Source organism: Triturus cristatus, chromosome 7, assembly GCF_964204655.1.
Source record: "Triturus cristatus chromosome 7, aTriCri1.1, whole genome shotgun sequence".
Taxonomy (NCBI): Eukaryota; Metazoa; Chordata; class Amphibia; order Caudata; family Salamandridae; genus Triturus; species Triturus cristatus.
This window is the reverse complement of record NC_140590.1, coordinates 51,774,428-51,793,583: the sequence shown is the minus strand read 5'-3', so window position 1 is coordinate 51,793,583 and position 19,156 is coordinate 51,774,428. Positions and strand designations below refer to the sequence as shown.

The following is a 19,156-nucleotide window of genomic DNA, read 5'->3' as shown; positions in this document are numbered from 1 at the left end:
ACCAGACAAGACACCTTCTTTGTGGAGAAAACTGCTGCAGGTTTATTAGCATTACAAATATGCCAAGATTGGTGGGTTATCTTACGTGGCCCTCGCCGCCTGCCACCTGATGAGCCAAATTACACCGTGGCCAATCCAATCGGTGTTTGTCAGATTTGGGGGAGGGGCGACCCCTCCCACCGGTGGACCGCCAGTCCACTCCCTTGCTCACACCCCAGAGGGCGGCGGAGCCTTCCAGACAACCCCCGGTTGCTCAGGTCTGGACACAGCGTGTCCCGCGGGGAACTAATGAGCCACCCGATCAGCCCACCCTATCCTGACGCACAAGCAAACCTAGTCCAGCACCGCGACACACGCCCCTACGGGGGGTGGCCAAACACCGGGAGCCTTGCCCCCTCCCTGCCAGCCCCAATCCCCGGCAATAGCCGGTCGGCAGCCCAACTCAATTCTAAGCAGGGGAATGGGGAGGGGGGGTCAGCGCGCTCACCGCACCTAAGGGCTCCCGGACCCGACGGCGTAGAAACTAGCGGCAGCAAGGGTAGCGGCCAGCTAGGGAGGGCGCTGCTATCCTAATCCCCCTGGAGCTGTCTAGTCCCCCCAAGGAGGTTGCAGCCATGGCAATGGCCGGGCTAGCAGCCTTGCCCCCGAAGGGGTGGAGAGGAGAAATACACTCACCGTATAACAGCTCCAGGAGGTCGACGGCTAAACGGTGTCGGGGTAGTGGGGAAAGAGGGCACCCAGTGGGCGGGGAGAGGTCTATGTACCTCACCCCCCACCACCTCTACCCGGCAGTGCACGGCACACCGGACCCCTGAGGGTCCCAAACACTGGGAGGCTGCCTCCAGTGCCTCTTGTGGCACTAAGGCGGCCACCCTCTTAGCGGGTCTCCTCCGTGGACCCCGGGCAGCCAGCAAAACCACCCCTCCCCCTACCCACTCCTCTACAGATTTTATGGGTTGGGGATTTGTGTTAGTTTTTAGGGGGTGGGGTGGGGGGTCGTATTAGTTTTTAGAGGTTGGGGAGATCGTGATCGTTTTTAGGGGGTGGGAGGGGTTTGTGCTAATTTTTAGGGGGTGGGAGGGATTTGAGTTAGTCTTAAGGGGGTGAGGGTTAGTATTAGTATTTAGGGTTTGCTGGTTGGGTTTTTTAGGGGGTGGGAAGGGTTTGTGTAAGTTTTTGTGGGGTGGAATTCGTTTTAAGGGAGTGGGGGATTCATATTAGTTTTTAAGGGGTGGGGGTAGATTTTAGGGAGTGCGAGGGGTTCGGAATAGATTTTAGAGGGTGGTTTACCATGCATTCTTTTGTCACGAAAATTCGTGGTAAAAAATCGTTGTTGAGAGTGAGACAGGGTCCTAGTACAGACCGCGTGGTTAGAGAGTCATTGTTGAGGAAATCGTTGTTCCAACATATAACCTGGGTCTATGATCGTGGGACTACACTCCCACCTCGGGTCTTCTCCCTGCTAAGGAAAGCTCGACCTTGGGGGAAATGTATCCCTTTCGTGGGTCTGCACCCCCGCACAGGGCCTACGATCTTCGAATGGGCGACCCCCTTCTAGGGGTTCTACCTCTCAGAAGGACTGCACCCCAAGTCTTGCTATCAAGGGTGGGCCCCCGCATTCCCTCCGCCAGAGGGCACTGTGCGCATTTTGACCAACCCCAGGAGTATTAAGACGACTTCTGCCCTCTGGGCCTCAGCGTCCCCGCTCCACGTCATATTGATCTGATCACTTTATAGCGATTTGTATTTTTATAGCGCTACATGCCCGGTGTTATCACTGTGTTTCAGGGAGCTTTGCATGTGGCACACTTGTGCTCTGTATGTGTTCACGTGACGGCGGATGCACATGTCTCGCTTTCTGAGGCTTCGTGGGATCTACGATCCTTTATTCACGTTCAACAGAGATCGGCAAGGTGACCCTCACACTCAGAAGACCCCAGCCCCCCTCCCCTTCGGGATTGCAAGACAGCCCCCTTCATCTTCAGCTCACAGGGGTTGCCATACAGCCACCTCCGGCTCACAGGGAATGCCATACACCTCCCTCCCCTTCGGCTCACAGGGAATGCCATACAGCCCCCTCCCCTTCCATAAAGCCCCCTCCCCTTCGGCTCACAGGGAATGCCATACAGCCCCCTCTCCTTCCATACAGCCCCCTCCCCTTCGGCTCACAGGGAATGCCATACAGCCCCCTCCCCTTCCATACAGCCCCCTCCCCTTCGGCTCACAGGGATTTCCATACAGCCCCCTTCGGCTCACAGGGAATGCCATACAGCCCCCTCCCCTTCCATACAGCCCCCTCCCCTTCGGCTCACAGGGATTGCCATACAGCCCCCTTCGGCTCACAGGGATTGCCATACAGCCCCCTCCGGCTCACAGGGAATGCCATACAGCTCCCTCCCCTTCGGCTCACAGGGAATGCCATACAGCCCCCTCCCCTTCCATACAGCCCCCTCCCCTTCGGCTCACAGGGAATGCCATACAGCCCCCTCCCCTTCGGCTCACAGGGATTGCCATACAGCCCCCTCCGGCTCACAGGGAATGCCATACAGCCCCCTCCCCTTCGGCTCACAGGGAATGCCATACACCTCCCTCCGGCTCACAGGGAATGCCATACAGCCCCCTCCCCTTCGGCTCACAGGGAATGCCATACAGCTCCCTCCCCTTCGGCTCACATGGAATGCCATACAGCCCCCTCCGGCTCACAGGGAATGCCATACAGCCCCCTCCCCTTCGGCTCACAGGGATTGCCATACAGCCCCCTCCGGCTCACAGGGAATGCCATACATCTCCCTCCCGTTCAGCTCACAGGGATTGCCATACAGCCCCCTCCGGCTCACAGGGATTGCCATACAGCCCCCACCGGCTCACAGGGAATGCCATACAGCTCCCTCCCCTTTGGCTCACAGGAAATGCCATACAGCCCCCTCCCCTTCGGCTCACAGGGAATACCATACATCTCCCTCCCCTTCGGCTCACAGGGATGCCATACAGCCCCCTCCCCTTCGGCACACAGGGATTGCCATACAGCCCCCTTCGGCTTACAGGGAATGCCATACACCTCCCTCCCCTTCGGCTCACAGGGAATGCCATACAGCTCCCTCCCCTTCGGCTCACAGGGAATGCCATACAGCCCCCTCCCCTTCCATACAGCCCCCTCCCCTTCGGCTCACAGGGATTGCCATACAGCCCCCTCTGGCTCACAGGGAATGCCATACACCTCCCTCCCCTTCGGCTCACAGGGAATGCCATACAGCTCCCTCCCCTTCGGCTCACAGGGAATGCCATACAGCCCCCTCCCCTTCCATACAGCCCCCTCCCCTTCGGCTCACAGGGATTGCCATACAGCCCCCTTCGGCTTACAGGGAATGCCATACACCTCCCTCCCCTTCGGCTCACAGGGAATCCCATACAGCCCCCTCCCCTTCCATACAGCCCCCTCCCCTTCGGCTCACAGGGATTGCCATACAGCCCCCTCCGGCTCACAGGGAATGCCATACACCTCCCTCCCCTTCGGCTCACAGGGAATGCCATACAGCTCCCTCCCCTTCGGCTCACAGGGAATGCCATACAGCCCCCTCCCCTTCCATACAGTCCCCTCCCCTTCGGCTCACAGGGATTGCCATACAGCCCCCTTCGGCTTACAAGGTATGCCATACACCTCCCTCCCCTTCGGCTCACAGGGAATGCCATACAGCCCCCTCCCCTTCCATACAGCCCCCTCCCCTTCGGCTCACAGGGATTGCCATACAGCCCCTTCCGGCTTACAGGGAATGCCATACACCTCCCTCCCCTTCGGTTCACAGGGAATGCCATACAGCTCCCTCCCCTTCGGCTCACAGGGAATGCCATTCAGCCCCCTCCCCTTCCATACAGCCCCCTCCCCTTCGGCTCATAGGGATTGCCATACAGCCCCCTCCGGCTCACAGGGAATGCCATACACCTCCCTCCCCTTTGGCTCACAGGGAATGCCATACAGCTCCCTCCCCTTCGGCTCACAGGGAATGCCATACAGCTCCCTCCCCTTCGGCTCACAGGGAATGCCATACAGCCCCCTCCCCTTCCATACAGCCCCCTCCCCTTCGGCTCACAGGGATTGCCATACAGCCCCCTCTGGCTCACAGGGAATGCCATACACCTCCCTCCCCTTCGGCTCACAGGGAATGCCATACAGCTCCCTCCCCTTCGGCTCACAGGGAATGCCATACAGCCCCCTCCCCTTCCATACAGCCCCCTCCCCTTCGGCTCACAGGGATTGCCATACAGCCCCCTTCGGCTTACAGGGAATGCCATACACCTCCCTCCCCTTCGGCTCACAGGGAATCCCATACAGCCCCCTCCCCTTCCATACAGCCCCCTCCCCTTCGGCTCACAGGGATTGCCATACAGCCCCCTCCGGCTCACAGGGAATGCCATACACCTCCCTCCCCTTCGGCTCACAGGGAATGCCATACAGCTCCCTCCCCTTCGGCTCACAGGGAATGCCATACAGCCCCCTCCCCTTCCATACAGTCCCCTCCCCTTCGGCTCACAGGGATTGCCATACAGCCCCCTTCGGCTTACAAGGTATGCCATACACCTCCCTCCCCTTCGGCTCACAGGGAATGCCATACAGCCCCCTCCCCTTCCATACAGCCCCCTCCCCTTCGGCTCACAGGGATTGCCATACAGCCCCTTCCGGCTTACAGGGAATGCCATACACCTCCCTCCCCTTCGGTTCACAGGGAATGCCATACAGCTCCCTCCCCTTCGGCTCACAGGGAATGCCATTCAGCCCCCTCCCCTTCCATACAGCCCCCTCCCCTTCGGCTCATAGGGATTGCCATACAGCCCCCTCCGGCTCACAGGGAATGCCATACACCTCCCTCCCCTTTGGCTCACAGGGAATGCCATACAGCTCCCTCCCCTCCGGCTCACAGGGAATGCCATACAGCTCCCTCCCCTTCGGCTCACAGGGAATGCCATATAGCCCCCTCCCCATCGGCTCAGCCACCTCCCCTTCAGCTCACAGGGATAGCCATACAGCCCTCTCCCCATCGGCTCCCAGGGATTACCATACAGACCCCTCCCCTTCGGCTCACAGGGATTGCCATACAGCCCTCTCCCCATCGGCTCACAGGGATTACCATACAGCGCCCTCCCATTCGGCTCACAGGGATTACCATACAGCTCCCTCCCCTTCGGCTCACATGGAATGCCAAACAGCCCCCTCCCCTTCCATACAGCCCCCTCCCCTTCAGTTTACAGGGATTGCCATACAGCCCCCTCCCCTTCGGCTCACAGGGGTTGCCATACAGCCCCCTCCCCTTCGGCTCACAGGGAATGCCATACAGACCCCTCCCCTTTGGGATTACCATACAGCCCCCTCCCCTTCGGCTCACAGGGAATGCCATACAGACCCCTCCCCTTTGGGATTACCATACAGCCCCCTCCCCTTCGGCTCACAGGGAATGCCATACAGACCCCTCCCCTGTGCGATTACCATACAGTGTGAAGGGCACAGCCCCTGCCTTTAATACAGAGGGAAGGGCACCACTCCCTCAGCATTTAATATAGAGGGAAGGGCACTGCCCTCAGCCTTTAAAACAGAGAGATGGGCACCGCTCCCCCACCCTTAAATACAGAGGGAAGGGCACTGCCCTGCCTTTAATACAGAGAGAAGGGCACCGCTCCCCAGTCTTTAATACAGAGGGAAGGGCACCACTCCCCAGCTGTTAGTACAGAGGGAAGGGCACTGCACCCCCCAACATTTAATACAAGGGAAGGGCACAACTCCGCTCAGCATTTACTACTGAGGGAAGGGCACGGCTCGCCCAGTTTTTATGTATGGAGGGAACAACTGCTCCCCGTGACTCTAAATAAGGGGTGGGCGGTAAACTTCGCTACCTGGTGGAGTTTGTGGAGTTTTGGTACTCCAAGCGTTGCTTGGAGTGTGGAGTTCAGTGCAAACTCTACCTGACACCACGTGACGGAGTTTACCGGTGCCCACCCCTTGAATTTGTAATGCTTTGCAAAGTTGAAGCCAAAGAGGATCTGCTCAGGGCCAGGAAAGGCTCCTTGGTCACATGCATGGACGTCATTTAGGGGCCTCCAGGAGTAGCAGCTGTGACCCCTGCCACTGCCTTTGTGACCCATGGCCTCGGAGATCACCAAAGCAATGGCAGAAAAAGAAAGAAATGAGCTCTATTTACATTGTGCTGCTCGAGCAGAGCTTGGAGTTTCACCTCCGATGTCCAGGCTTCAGAGTGTTATCTGTTTGCAAACAGATAACACTCTGAAGAGGGTCCAAGGAACACTCCAATGGATTCCAACGCTGCTTTCCGGTCGGCTCATTAGAAAGCCCTCGTTCACCTCATGGGTGCCCACAGCAGTAGGGTTCGATTCTCTTTCTCAGATGTCTCAGCTGCCGCTGGAGTCTGCTTGTGCCTTTTGAAGGCCTCTCCCTCCAGGAGAGGAGACAAGGAAGGGCATCAAGGCAGCCCTCCTGGCACGTGATGGCTACACTCCTAGCGTGTCATTGCACCATCTCGATTAATATATGTGTTGAGTATAAACATAGATGCGTAACTGCTTTAGAAACCTGTTGTGTTATTTTGTTAAACTTACATTTAATGTTTATCCTTTCACTTTTTTTTTTTAATTTAGCAGTGTCACTACCTTAGACCATTATGTAAAACATTGTTGAGGTCGAAAGGTCAAGTAATGCCTCTTCCTGTGATGTCATCACTAGATGAACATTTGAATGATGCCTCTTCTGCTACCCCTACTCATTTTGGTCAATCGACGTTCATGGTCACATGCAAAGGTCCTTTACAGGTGGGGATATCGAACTGAGTGCAAACTGCACCTGCCCCAATGTCCCAGCTGCACCTGCACATTCCTCTCCTTATTGGCTCCTGGTGATGGTGGATGGTGAATGCTATCCACTTGTTCCTGAGTGCAACAATGATGGATGAAGGTGGTCCGGAGGCCTAATGCCTACATCACCACCCTACAGAGGAAGAGGACCTGTGCGGCCTCAGGGTGAGGCCCGTCAAATAAAGCGGAAACTCCATAACCGCTCCCAGCTACAAAAATTCAACAACTCAACCTCTGACACGTCCACCATAACAAGGTTCAGTCATCTGTACTGCACTTTTCAATATATGAATGGAAACTGTCACCACCATTCTCAAACAAGCTAACATACTCTGTCACCCCTATGCAAACGACACCCAGATCTACCTAGAAATAGCGTCACTAGAAGACATTCGACAACTAAACTCCACTCTCGTAAAAGTCCAACACCGAGTCTCAGTCAACAACCTGAAACTCGACCGAGGCAAAACGGAAATCATACTCTAATTCAACAATGGACTGATCTCCCAGGTCCAAGAGTGGATAAAGTCAATTGATGCGCTGAACTGCAAACTGATATTTTCAAAATCCATCAACTCCTTTGGGATCTCCCTCGACCCGAGACTGAACATGAGCCAACACACAAAGAATACAGCAAAGAGTGCATTTTACAACCTAAAACTCCTACACAAAATCTGAACCTTCGTCCACATAAATTATCTAAAATATGGCACACAATTAACTCCACTGTCTAGACTGGACTACGGGAATGCCACCCACACTGGCTCTGAGAAATCGCACCTAGCCCCCCCTAAGAGCCACACTTAATGCAGCAGCAAGGATGGCCACCAGAGAAAAAAGCTATGATCACATCTCCCCCACACAAAAAAGTCTGAATTGGCTCCTGATCAAAGCCCGCCGCTGTTTCAAAATGGCCTGCCTCACTCACAGAGTCCTCCAAACAAGTTTACCTTGCATCCAGACTCACTAAGGCAGGCCGGTCAAGTAACCGAAGCAGCCCCAACACGCTGCTCTTCACCCTACCAAAAACATACAAACAATAAACCCTCACACGCTCCTTCTCAGGCAGTGCACCCAAAATCTGGAACTCCTGCCCTGTGCATATATGTTGAAGCCCTCCAATGTGGGCTTCAAAGACAGCTAAAAGAGACAATTTAAGCCGTCAGACACCAACACCGAATACCTCCTCTCAACGTTTATCCTTCATATCTTGCCTAACCCTGGGTGTAGTTCATGTAGTAGCGCTACGCGTAGCTATGCGAAGTGCACTTCGCACTACGCGAGATACGCGGAGCACTACGCACTGGCGTAACAAAAGCTGAGGGGGCCCCCCTGCAAGGTAATCGGAGGGGCCCCCATTACAGATTTAATCCGGAGCTCTAAAGCCCGAGTACTGGGCGGAGGGGGCCCCCTGCAGCTCGGGGGCCCCCGCACTGCAGGGGATGCGGGGCCTGTGTTACGCCCCTGGCACTACGCGAACTGCGTAGTACGCTGTTCGCGATGATTGCACAGTGCCGGATGCTTGTCCGCACTGTGCAATCATTGCAAACGGCATCTTGCACAGTGCAAGCGGTCGTTTTCTGCCGCTCAAGTAGATTTTTTTACTCGAGTGGCAGCTTTCTCAACGCGGACTGGTAGTTTCTCATCGCGAGCGTTCACGAGCATACGCGACCACTCGCAATGAGAAACCTGACCTCCTCGCGTTGAGAATCTCGCCCGGAGGTTTATTTTCCACGCTTGCGATCGGCAACTTGATGTTGCTGATCGCGAATTAGAAAAAAGTCTCGCCGGGATGTCATTTTGCTCACTCGCGGTCGCCAACTTGACGTTGAGGACCGCGAGCGAGCAAAAAATGCCAACTACGCTACGCGATTTTGCACTGTGCTAAGAGCAATTCGCATAGCGCGAAGTAGCACAAACTACGCGAGCGTAGCACAGTTGGCCGCCCAGGGTTAATCTTGCCCCCTCCACACTACTTTTACCTGACCTGCATATTTTTTTTGCAGACCCGAAGGTTTTGGAGCGCTTTATATGAGCACCAGTTACCTTACACAAGGACACATTCATTTTTTTGGTAAGCACGGGGAGATTAAGTGATTTGCCCAGAGTCACAGGATGTGGGGTCGACCCCGATGCTCGAACCTTGGTTTCCCAGCTCCAAAGTCGTCAGTCTAGTCGTGAGACCACATCCTCTCGCCAACGAACATGCGATGAACATGTATATTGTAATGTTTTGCTCTCCAATCATGCCCTTTGTTATATAGTCCCTATCTCTGTCTGTCAAGCGCTCCGATACCCCAGGGTCTTGCTAGTGCTATATAAAACTCTTTAAGTAAATAAATGAAATGATAAAAGCAAATGAATTATTTATAAGATCAGGATTCAACAAGACAACTCGAATAGGACAGGCCTCAAACCCCGAAAGCGAAGTAAACCTTGCAGAAGGCACTTATTTAAGGGGGGGAAGGGGGGGGGGGTTGTACCATCAGGGTTTTACTTTCGTTAGCCACGCAGTTCGGCGGCGCAGGACAGGCAATTGCTGCGTGACTGTTTTTAATTGAAAAGATCGGTCTATTGATTGGGAGGCAAACTGGCCGCCATAAGCCGGTGGCGGCAGCGGTGCTCGCGGGGCGACCGCGCAGGATCGTCACTATAGTCGGCTGGGGTGAACGTCTGAAATTCATCGCCCGGGGGCAGATTCGTGCATAGTGTGTGGGTTTAATCTGCCCACATTTCTCCCAAAGCTTTAAAAAGAGTGGTAGCATAATGCATAAGCGAAAGTTCAAACAGGAAATATCATTGGAATCGCCTGTTTGCGCTTTAATTCCCGCGGAACCACACACACTATTGTACATACAATGAGTTACTTTATTGCGTTAAATTCAGCTGCGACTTTATTACATACTTTACGGGATTGGTTGAGATGTCGTTTCTCTGATTGGCCATTTCACCGAAGGATGCAGACTGAGCAGGAGGGCGCTGGGCACAGCATGGGGCGGAGGCCGGAGCCTGTGTCCAGAGCGTGGACGGGGCAGGACGTCGGTGGCATCACACTGGCCCCCTCTACCTCATGCTACTCCTTCTTGAGTTTGTGACAGAAAATGGAGCGCGAATGGCCAAACTGCATTTTGTGAACAAGGTGAGGAAAGGATGGACTATCGCCAATTACTGAGATAAAGAGGCACAAACACAACAAATTAGGAAACAAATAAAACATATTTGTGAAAGAAGGGGAAAGCGGTTGGGTACGAGTTGTGTCATATAGGGCCGCGTATCTCCACGCAGCACATTGCACGTCACCTTAGATTTCCGATTTCCGTCACCACCTGTGGCCTCGGGCCTTTATGTAGCTATGATCGGTTGAGTCTCATAGAGGCCTGGGGGGAGTGTGGGGAGGGGCTAGGGGTCAGAGGGGGACCCATCCCTATATGTTAATATAATATACAGAGACCGAGTCCGATAGTGGCAGCTGCAACATCGTGGCCAGTCAATCAGATCGCCTTTAGAAAACGGCCAATGGGAGAAAAAGCACCATCACCCAATCATAAAAAGATATTTTAATATTTGTGGACCCTGGGTCAAGCTTCGTGACGTTGGAGGTCTGCTTGCATTTACCATGAGTTTGTGGACCTGAGTCAGGTTTGGCTGAACTCTGGGGTTCACTATATAATGTGGCAGGTTAAGAACACCAGAGGGACCCTCCGCACCAGAGGACAAAATAATATATATTTTTAAATTCCATAGGCCCCTCCATGAGTTTCCCCCAGGCGCGTGCGTGAGCATTGTGGATCAAACCATCTAGGGTTGTCTGTTTTGACCTTATTGGCGGGGGCTCTCAGCAAGCTGTCAACTGTTTGTGCGATGCCCTTGAAGGTCTCCACCAATTCAGCCCCTTCCACTTCTAAATCAAGACACCTTAGGATGACCTGCTCGCCTTCTTTTAAAAGAGATCTATAAAAGGCCTCACCATTAACCTGCGTCCATCGCAGCCTTCTGCCCTGGTACCTAGATGGTTTGAGCCCCAATGCTCACGCGCCTTGAGAGAGCTGAAAGATGCTTTAAAGACCTTTCCAAGAAACAGGGATCGAGTGGCCCATTGCCGGAAAAACTACAAGCTAGCTGTCAAGGGACGCAAAGGTCAATTACAACGACAAGCTTGGGAAGATCTGACAGAGGCAATGGCACAAAAGGACTCCACCGCCTTCTGGAGAGTCATAAATAGGCCCTGTTTTCACGATGCTAATAAACCCGTGCTATGTAATAACATCCTACCAGAGCACTGGCATGATCACTTCAAAGGTCTTTATAACTACCAACCAAGCGCGGGTCAGTCGCAGGAGCAGAACAGGGATCAGGGCACACACCCATTAAAATTCTCACTGGGCGAGGTAAAAATGGGAATCGAAGGTTTAACCAGGAATAAGGCCCCAGGCCCAGACGGAATTCCACCAGACCTTTTTATAAGCAACGTGGATCTTTGGGCGCCAATCCTGACTAGGGTCATAAACGCAGCAGTGGACGCAGTAATGCCAGCATCTTGGTCCACAGCTACGATCGTCCCTGTTTTTAAAAAAGGTAATAAGGACGGCCCACAATGTTACCGGCCGATCTCTCTCATTGATGTGTCAGCAAAGATATTAGGGCGGGTGGTTTTAAGCCGGCTGATAGATTTGGGGAACACCAAGTCATAACTGATCTCCAATTTGGCTTTAGGTGAGGGAAATCCACCACCGATCCGTGCCTTAACCTATACCTTATCTCAGCCAAATACACTGTGTTCAGTCCAGGGACGATATATATGGCATTTATGGATCTGACCGCGGCCTTTGACAGAGTCAATCGAGGGAAATTATGGGCAATCATGGGCGGTCTCGGGGCGGACCCGGGGATCATCAACATCTTAAAAGCTTTGCATTTGAACGCCACTGTCACATCTAGTCAGGATGGGAAAACAACAGAACCCTTTAGATGCTCTAGTGGGGTCAGGCAGGGTTGCATATTAGCTCCCTTTCTGTTCTCGCTATATATAAACAGTCTTGACCAGGTATTAAGTACCCTTCAGGTAGATACCCTCAGGATAGACACCCGCGGGATTCCCGTTTTGTTCTACGCAGACGACGCAGTACTACTTGCTCGCACCCCAAAAGGTCTACAGCTCTTAATAGATGGCTTTGTGTCATTTATGGAGAACCTGGATTTGGCCCCCAAGCTTGCCAAATCCTATGTTATGGAAGTGGGGAAAAAAACAGGTAAATCCTCCAATTACACAATTGGATCTCATCGTTTAGGAAAGGTACACTCTTTTTCATATCTGGGGATTTTATTTGATGGGCGATTACATTTTAAATATTTATTAGAAGAGAAATGCCGAGCAATGACTAGATGCACTGGATCAATAATGAGTTTTGCACAAAGGCTAGGACGTTGGTCCACAGAACAGATTTTGAGATTATATAGCTCCATGTGTTGTGCTAATGTGCTATACGGAAGTGAGGTACGGGGATTTACTAAGGCCACCCAACTGCAAACAGAAGAGAACACATACCTTCGGCGTCTGCTAAATGTTCCCCAGAGCACTCCAGCTCATTCTGTCCACGAAGAATTGGGTGTTCGACACATCACGGATAGGATGGCAGTAACACCCCTAGTTTATTGGGTAAAGCTCTGGGCAAATGAGGAGGCGGCTCTAAGCAGGCAGGTTACAGAAGACTGTCTCTCACTTGACCACGGGCTAAAAATCCCCCGGCTGAAATATGTGAAGGAGTCCTTCGAGGAAATGGGATGTGCAGAACTATTCACCAACCCTTCCATAATGAGCATGCAGGATAAGGCTCTGGTCAAGGATCGGTTCTTTAAGTGTGCTTCGATGCTCCGGGAACACAGAGAGTTAGCCAAACCGTCGGTGAGAGAACATTTTGCAGTTAAATCCACCGAGGGCATCGAACCATATCTGTCCTGTTTAAGTAGTGCTCACGACAGGTTTTTAATGACACGGTTCAGGCTAAATCTTTTGCATCATGTATTATCAGAGCCGGCAGGGTTTATATCGTCAACAGAGTTGAAGGGGCCCTGTGGCTGCGACCACAGGTCTCCACAGGACACCCTTCATTTCGTATTATTATGTTCATTTTATTCACATCCCAGAAGTCTTTTCCTAAAGGGTATTTTAAAGAAAGCCAAACTCAAGCGCGGGTGGCTTTGCTATTCTTAAAATTGGCCCCAGATACTTTTACACTGTTTTGTATTATCAATTCTTTAAGGGCAGCTTTTAGATTAAGGGCTACAAGGGGCAGTGGCAGTCCATAGATTCCCTGCCTGCCATTCTTTTATATTGTTCAAATAAGGGTTCCCTCGTTCTTACATTTGATAACTTTTTAATTATGGTGTGCTACAGGCTCAAACCGAGTTTAAAGATGAATAAGACTGCCGAGGGATAGGACTTATGTGACGTATGTATATTTTATTTATTTATTGAAATTGTATCATGTAGAACCCTGTCTGATGGATTGGCTTTTTAAATGTGTACCTGCAACCTTCTTTTTTTGATCTGTTGTCTCTTTTATGCTATTTTTACATGCCGAATAAAGACTGTAATAAAAAATAAGAAAATTAAGAGTTTCCCCTACTCCTGCAGGAGATGTTCAGCTGAGCCTAACCCCCATAGTACCAGGGTACTGCACAATCTTCTTTTGAGAAGCTTTCAGGGTTCCACAGTACCATGGGTGAAAGATTGCATGGTACCCAAAACTACATTTTTAAAAATGTGGGTTGGGATTACATGGAGAGAGGGTTTGGTGTCTGTTGAAGTGTTGGTTGCAGGGCCTGGCCAAAGGCGTGGCTATTCGACTAACCCCTCGCTGTGCACACCCAAAGAAATTTAAAAACTCCAGAAGGTTAAAGTAACGTTATAATTAAGTATTGTAATGAGATCTCACCTTATATTTATTTTAAAAAAGTTCATCGAAAAACTAAACGTCAAAGTGGCTATGGTAACTAAATCTTAGCTTATGTTTAAAATAGTAATTTACTTTTAAAACACTGATTAGAATAATATTTTAAAAAACAAAAATGTAGTGTAATTCACCAGTTATAATCTACTGAGCTAATTATACATCCCGCCATGTACTGCTTATGACTCAAAATATTACATCACTCATGACATGTCTAATGACATCATTAATGACATCATGTAATAATTGTAACAGCGCCCTACAGGGTTTGTGTGCTTACAGTAATTCAACACATTACGCCTGTGACTAACTTTCTATTCATCATAATGGGATTACACTAAAGTCTCCACGCGACCCACCATTTCAAGTCGTGAGGTTGACAGGTATACTTTTACCACTGAACACACCGTCCGTCACCCCCTAGGGGCGATGTTCCACTGCACACATTCCTGAGATTTTGCACAATACCATACAAGCCTGGAGCCATGCTCACAACATCACTGTGACATGAACCCCCTCTAAGAGGAACACCCCTACATTCTACGTCATTCTACAGTCTGGAATGCCTTGACATCTTCAGTGAAGTTCTGGAAATAAACCTCCGCACCGCACAAACATTCTCGCTGCAGAGGATTTGCCCATAGTGCAGTTTTACAACAGTTTAAGATGGGCGCATGCGCAGATATCCATTAGCAGAAAAGCTGTTGTCACCAGAAGCTTTAGCCTCTCTCGCCGATTCATGGGGACGGGCTTAGGAATAAAGCCTCAAGCCACTTTCAAACATACCGCTGTGACCCACGTCACGGGAGCTCGGGCGTTACCTTGCTGAACTTGGAGTACTACTGGCAACCCACACGCTAGTGATTTGTAAACAGTGGACCAAATACATTTCAACATACACAATCCCCCTTGCCTCCAAGAGACAGAGAGAGAGGGTGGAGAGGGAGAGAGAGCGAGAGATAGAGAAAGAGAGAGAGAAAGAGAGAGAGAGAGCGAGAGATAGAGAAAGATAGAGAAAGAGAGAGAGAGAGATAGAGAGAGAGATGGAAACACTTGCCTGTGAGTGGAGGTGGAGTGAGGAGAGAGAGAGAGAGAGAGAGAGAGAGAAAGAGAGAAAGAGAGAAAGAGAGAGAAAGAGAGAGAAAGAGAGAGAAAGAGAGAGAAAGAGAGAGAAAGAGAGAGAGAGAGAGAGAGAGAGAAAGAGAGAGAGAGAGAGATGGAAACTGTTGCCTGTGAGTGGAAGTGTGAGTAGAGAGGGGAAGGGAGAGAGAGGGAGAGAGAGAAAGAGGGGGGGAAGGGAGAGAGAGGGAGCGAGAGAGAGAGAAGGAGAGAGAGAGGGGAAGGAAGAGAGAGGGAGAGAGATAGAGATCAAAAAAGAGAGAGAGAGTGGGAGAGAGAGTGTGTAAAATGTTTAACTGTTCAATATGATTGAAAAGTTTCACTGCGGAAGTCCGGTAATGCCATAAACCAAGAGCCCGAAGCCTGCGTGGTTGTGACATCCACCAGCGCTCCGAGATTGCGATAAGGACCATATCACATTATCTGTGAATTGTTTTCTTATAATACATGCCTGCTTGGAGAGTTATACCTTGAAAGCATTTTGATATCAAACTGCTCCTAGTAATGTTCACTGCCTGGAATTAGAATACATTGTTGATAAAACAATGGGAAATGGAAAGCCTTGAGTGAGTCATGATACCCATCGCTCCCTCCACAGGGGTAATAAATAGGATATTACACTCTGCTCATCTCATATATACTGTACATGACACAAGAAAAAACAAAGGATAAATGGAAATTATTGTTAGCTTTGGCTATAACACCTTAATGGTTGTTTAAAAAAAATAGAAATTCAAGTTAAAAGAACCGCTAGGGCACAGTTATAGTTAGGAATGTAAACCACAGAACCACTCAAATTCACATGTTACGGTTAGCTGTGCAATCCATAACTTGCAGACTGTCGCCCCATTACAGTGCGGGATTGGAGGTGATCTCTGTATTTCACGCCCTGTGGAGGTTGAGAGTCTATGACAAAGTTGGTGTATGGACTGCACTCATATATTGCAGCAACGTATACCATTCCGTACTTCGGACTTCCCTGGAGCGATGGGGGTTCCAATTGAGTATTTAAATGGATCCAGTCTTTCCTTGTGGCTAGGCCACAGTCCCTGTGCCTCATCTGTTTCTCTTCTAAGCCCAGACATCTAAAATATGTGTGCTGCAAGGTTCTGCCCTGTCACTTTGCTGTTTAGCCTTCATATGTGCCTGTTTGTTGGTCTCCTCCATCAATCGGGGTGACATTCTACATGTAGCGGGTGACATACACATTCTTATCCTGATTTCCTACTCTCCTAGGAGCTCTTCCTGTGGAGATAACTCTGGCTCGGGGTTTGCTGACCCTGTGGCAAACCTATTTGTGAACTTTTTGAAGCTCCTTATGGCTCCATCAGTTCTTGTCGGGATGCAGGGACCAAGTACTGCGTCCAATAACAAGCAACGTGACAACATTTTCGTTTTTGCAGCCAACCAGTCACAGAGCTTTGGGTCCGCAGATTTAGCTTTGGGCCCACAGACCTGAAATGGGCGACAAGAGAAAAAGTTCCCTCCGCCAGTCCATTTTTTTTTTTTTAAATAAGGGTCCATGGACGGTGGGAGAGCCTAGGTTCATGGACCTCTGCAGTCTAAAGGCTCAGATATCTACAACTTTTTTAACACTTTAAAGCCCACCCAAACATTTGTAAACATAATTTTTCAAAAACGACTGAAATTCTAGCATAACAAAGGCATAATGAAGTAAAAATGCGTAGATTTGACCGTCCAATTGTGACTTAACTACAGCGTATGAGTGTCAGTGCTTTATATAACTTGATGCAAGCTGTTGAAAAAAACATTTAAACAATGCCATGATATATTGTGTGCTACGAATAAAAAATCACATCATTTCATCTGGTCTGAGAAGTTCGTGCAGTGGGGAGCAGGGAAATGTCACATTCTTCACACGGTTGAGTCGGAGAGGCTTCACGCCTTGCTTGCGGTTTTAAGTGCTACATTTCCAGGAGTAGTGACAGAAGTGAGATTCACTCCACGCCCCTGTGACGCACACAAACGTACGCTGTCTAAATAGCGGACATGGCCGTGGTCGGGCATAGCGCCGAGAGGCTTCTCGTCTGCGTGCGGTTTACCTAAGGAGACACGTGTGGGTCTGAGAAACGTCCGGACACATGCATCCCGCACTGTACTCTGCACAGAGAGCAGTGAACATCACCCCCTCTCCCCACCACTCTCCCCCGCGACTCCCTCTCCTGGGCTCCCACCAATAGCTACAGTCAGTCGACCACTCAATGGCTACCACAAGGTTATATTTCTGGCCATAATTCACCTTTTCTCCCCGACGAGGGCAAGAGAAAAACATAATAACATCGTAGAAATACTCCAAGTACTATGAGCCCAGAGAAGAGCGAACGGCCAACATCTCGTGTGTGCGAAGGGTGTCATTTCATAATCCCTCCCCTGCTAACCCTCCCCTCCCCCTCCTTTGACCAGAGAAGCCAGCACCGTAACAGCGCGTCCTAAATTCCCCCGGTTTTCATGTTTCGAATCTTCAACCCTGGGCCGTGTAGCGCCTGGAAGGCAGCGCCTTGATATGCCCTCTACCAGGTGATGACCTAATAGTTTCACGTCGGTTGGTATATACATGAATAAATATATCATCGTATTTGAGTGATCTAGCTTTTTCCAACCCTTCGACCTTCTGACCCCAGGCCCACCAATCGATGTCTCTGAAACTAGAGGCGTCGGTCGATCTCAAACACCAGTCACTTGCACAAACAGAAATATATCACCTTGATGGCTCACCCTGGTAACAACCGCCACTAACGCCCGTGCCACCCACATCCACCATCACCATGATGGTTCACCCTGGTAACAACCGCCACTAACGCCCGTGCCACCCACATCCACCATCACCATGATGGTTCACCCTGGTAACAACCGCCACTAACGCCCGTGCCACCCACATCCACCATCACCATGATGGTTCACCCTGGTAACAACCGCCACTAACGCCCGTGCCACCCACATCCACCATCACCATGATGGCTCACCCTGGTAACAACCACCACTAACGCCCCTGCCACCCACATCCACCATCACCATGATGGTTCACCCTGGTAACAACCGCCACTAACGCCCGTGCCACCCACATCCACCATCACCATGATGGCTCACCCTGGTAACAACCGCCACTAACGCCCGTGTCACCCACATCCATCGTCAGTATCACCCTGATGGTTCACACCGGTAACACGCACCATTACCGCCCAAGTCGCCATCCTCCATCGTGTCGACCGCTTAAGGGTGAATGGCTAAATCACCCACGTAAGGGTTCAAACCTGCTGACCGGTGAGTGCACACCTTTCCACTGGAGGGTTACATTTATAGTGCGTGACAGCACAGCCCCTTGCTTCTAGGAGCTTGCTGGTAGCCCCCATTGTATATGTACTGTCATTTCTAGAGAAGATAAAGACTTGTATGTGTGCATTGTAAGTACATTCATTCATTCACCCATCTTCTCCCCATAAACCCCTTTTCCTTCCCCATATACCTGTGAATCAGATGGTCTCTGCTCCACCAGCTTAACCCCCTCCTCCCCGGGCCATCAGTGTGCCCCCATTTTCTGCTGTCCGCAAATACTGTGGTTCAGTATCCCCAATAAAATGCTAATTAAGCCTGACATCGCATCTGGCCACCTGCAGGCTAGGGAGACGGCTGGCAGGGTGGGGGTGAAGGGTACCTACCCCCATCTTGATGCCTGGAAGGCGGCTGCCGCCAACTTGAGAAGCCCTTCAGTAGAAAACCCCTTCGGTCCCTGGGGCGGAGGTTCCCGTGGCAACAGGGGACAAGGGATGGAGGCGGAGTGATGCTGAGCGGCGGAGCCCCACTGAGGCGGGATGGAGATGAGAGACAGCAGGGAGGCAGGGTAGCTGGGGATCCCTCTCGCGTCCTCCTTCCAGCAGGAAGGCTTGCCTCTGCCCTCCCCAGGTTACACAGGAGCCAGCAGGATCCCAGGGCATCTGTCAGGGCTGGCTGAGACTCTGAGGCACCCGTGCAGGGCCTTCCCCCTCAAGATCCACTGGACCAATGAGGAGCCCGGCCCCGCCCCCTCGGCGGCACACCGAACCAATGAGCAGCAAGATCACGCCTCTTCTGGCCTTGGACACTACAATAGCCTGTCACACCCCCATGGGCTATAAACCAATTCGCGTCTGACTCCACCCCCTGAAGGCCTTCGACCAATAAACAGCCAGCCCCGCCCCTGCGCACCACGCTTGCTCTACTACGGCGCTCACTTT

At 51.3% G+C, this 19,156-nt stretch overlaps 1 protein-coding gene across 1 annotated transcript in view; it reads right to left on the bottom strand.

Annotated features, from left to right (window-relative positions):
• Positions 1-18,870, bottom strand: part of ATP1A3 (ATPase Na+/K+ transporting subunit alpha 3) — a 410,340-nt gene extending 391,470 nt beyond the window's left edge. Inside the window, 1 exon segment of the mRNA XM_085615596.1 lies at positions 18,602-18,870. Within this exon segment, the coding sequence (XP_085471722.1) occupies positions 18,602-18,607 (6 nt within the window). The 5' untranslated portion in view covers positions 18,608-18,870.
• Between the last annotated feature and the right edge of the window lie 286 nt (positions 18,871-19,156).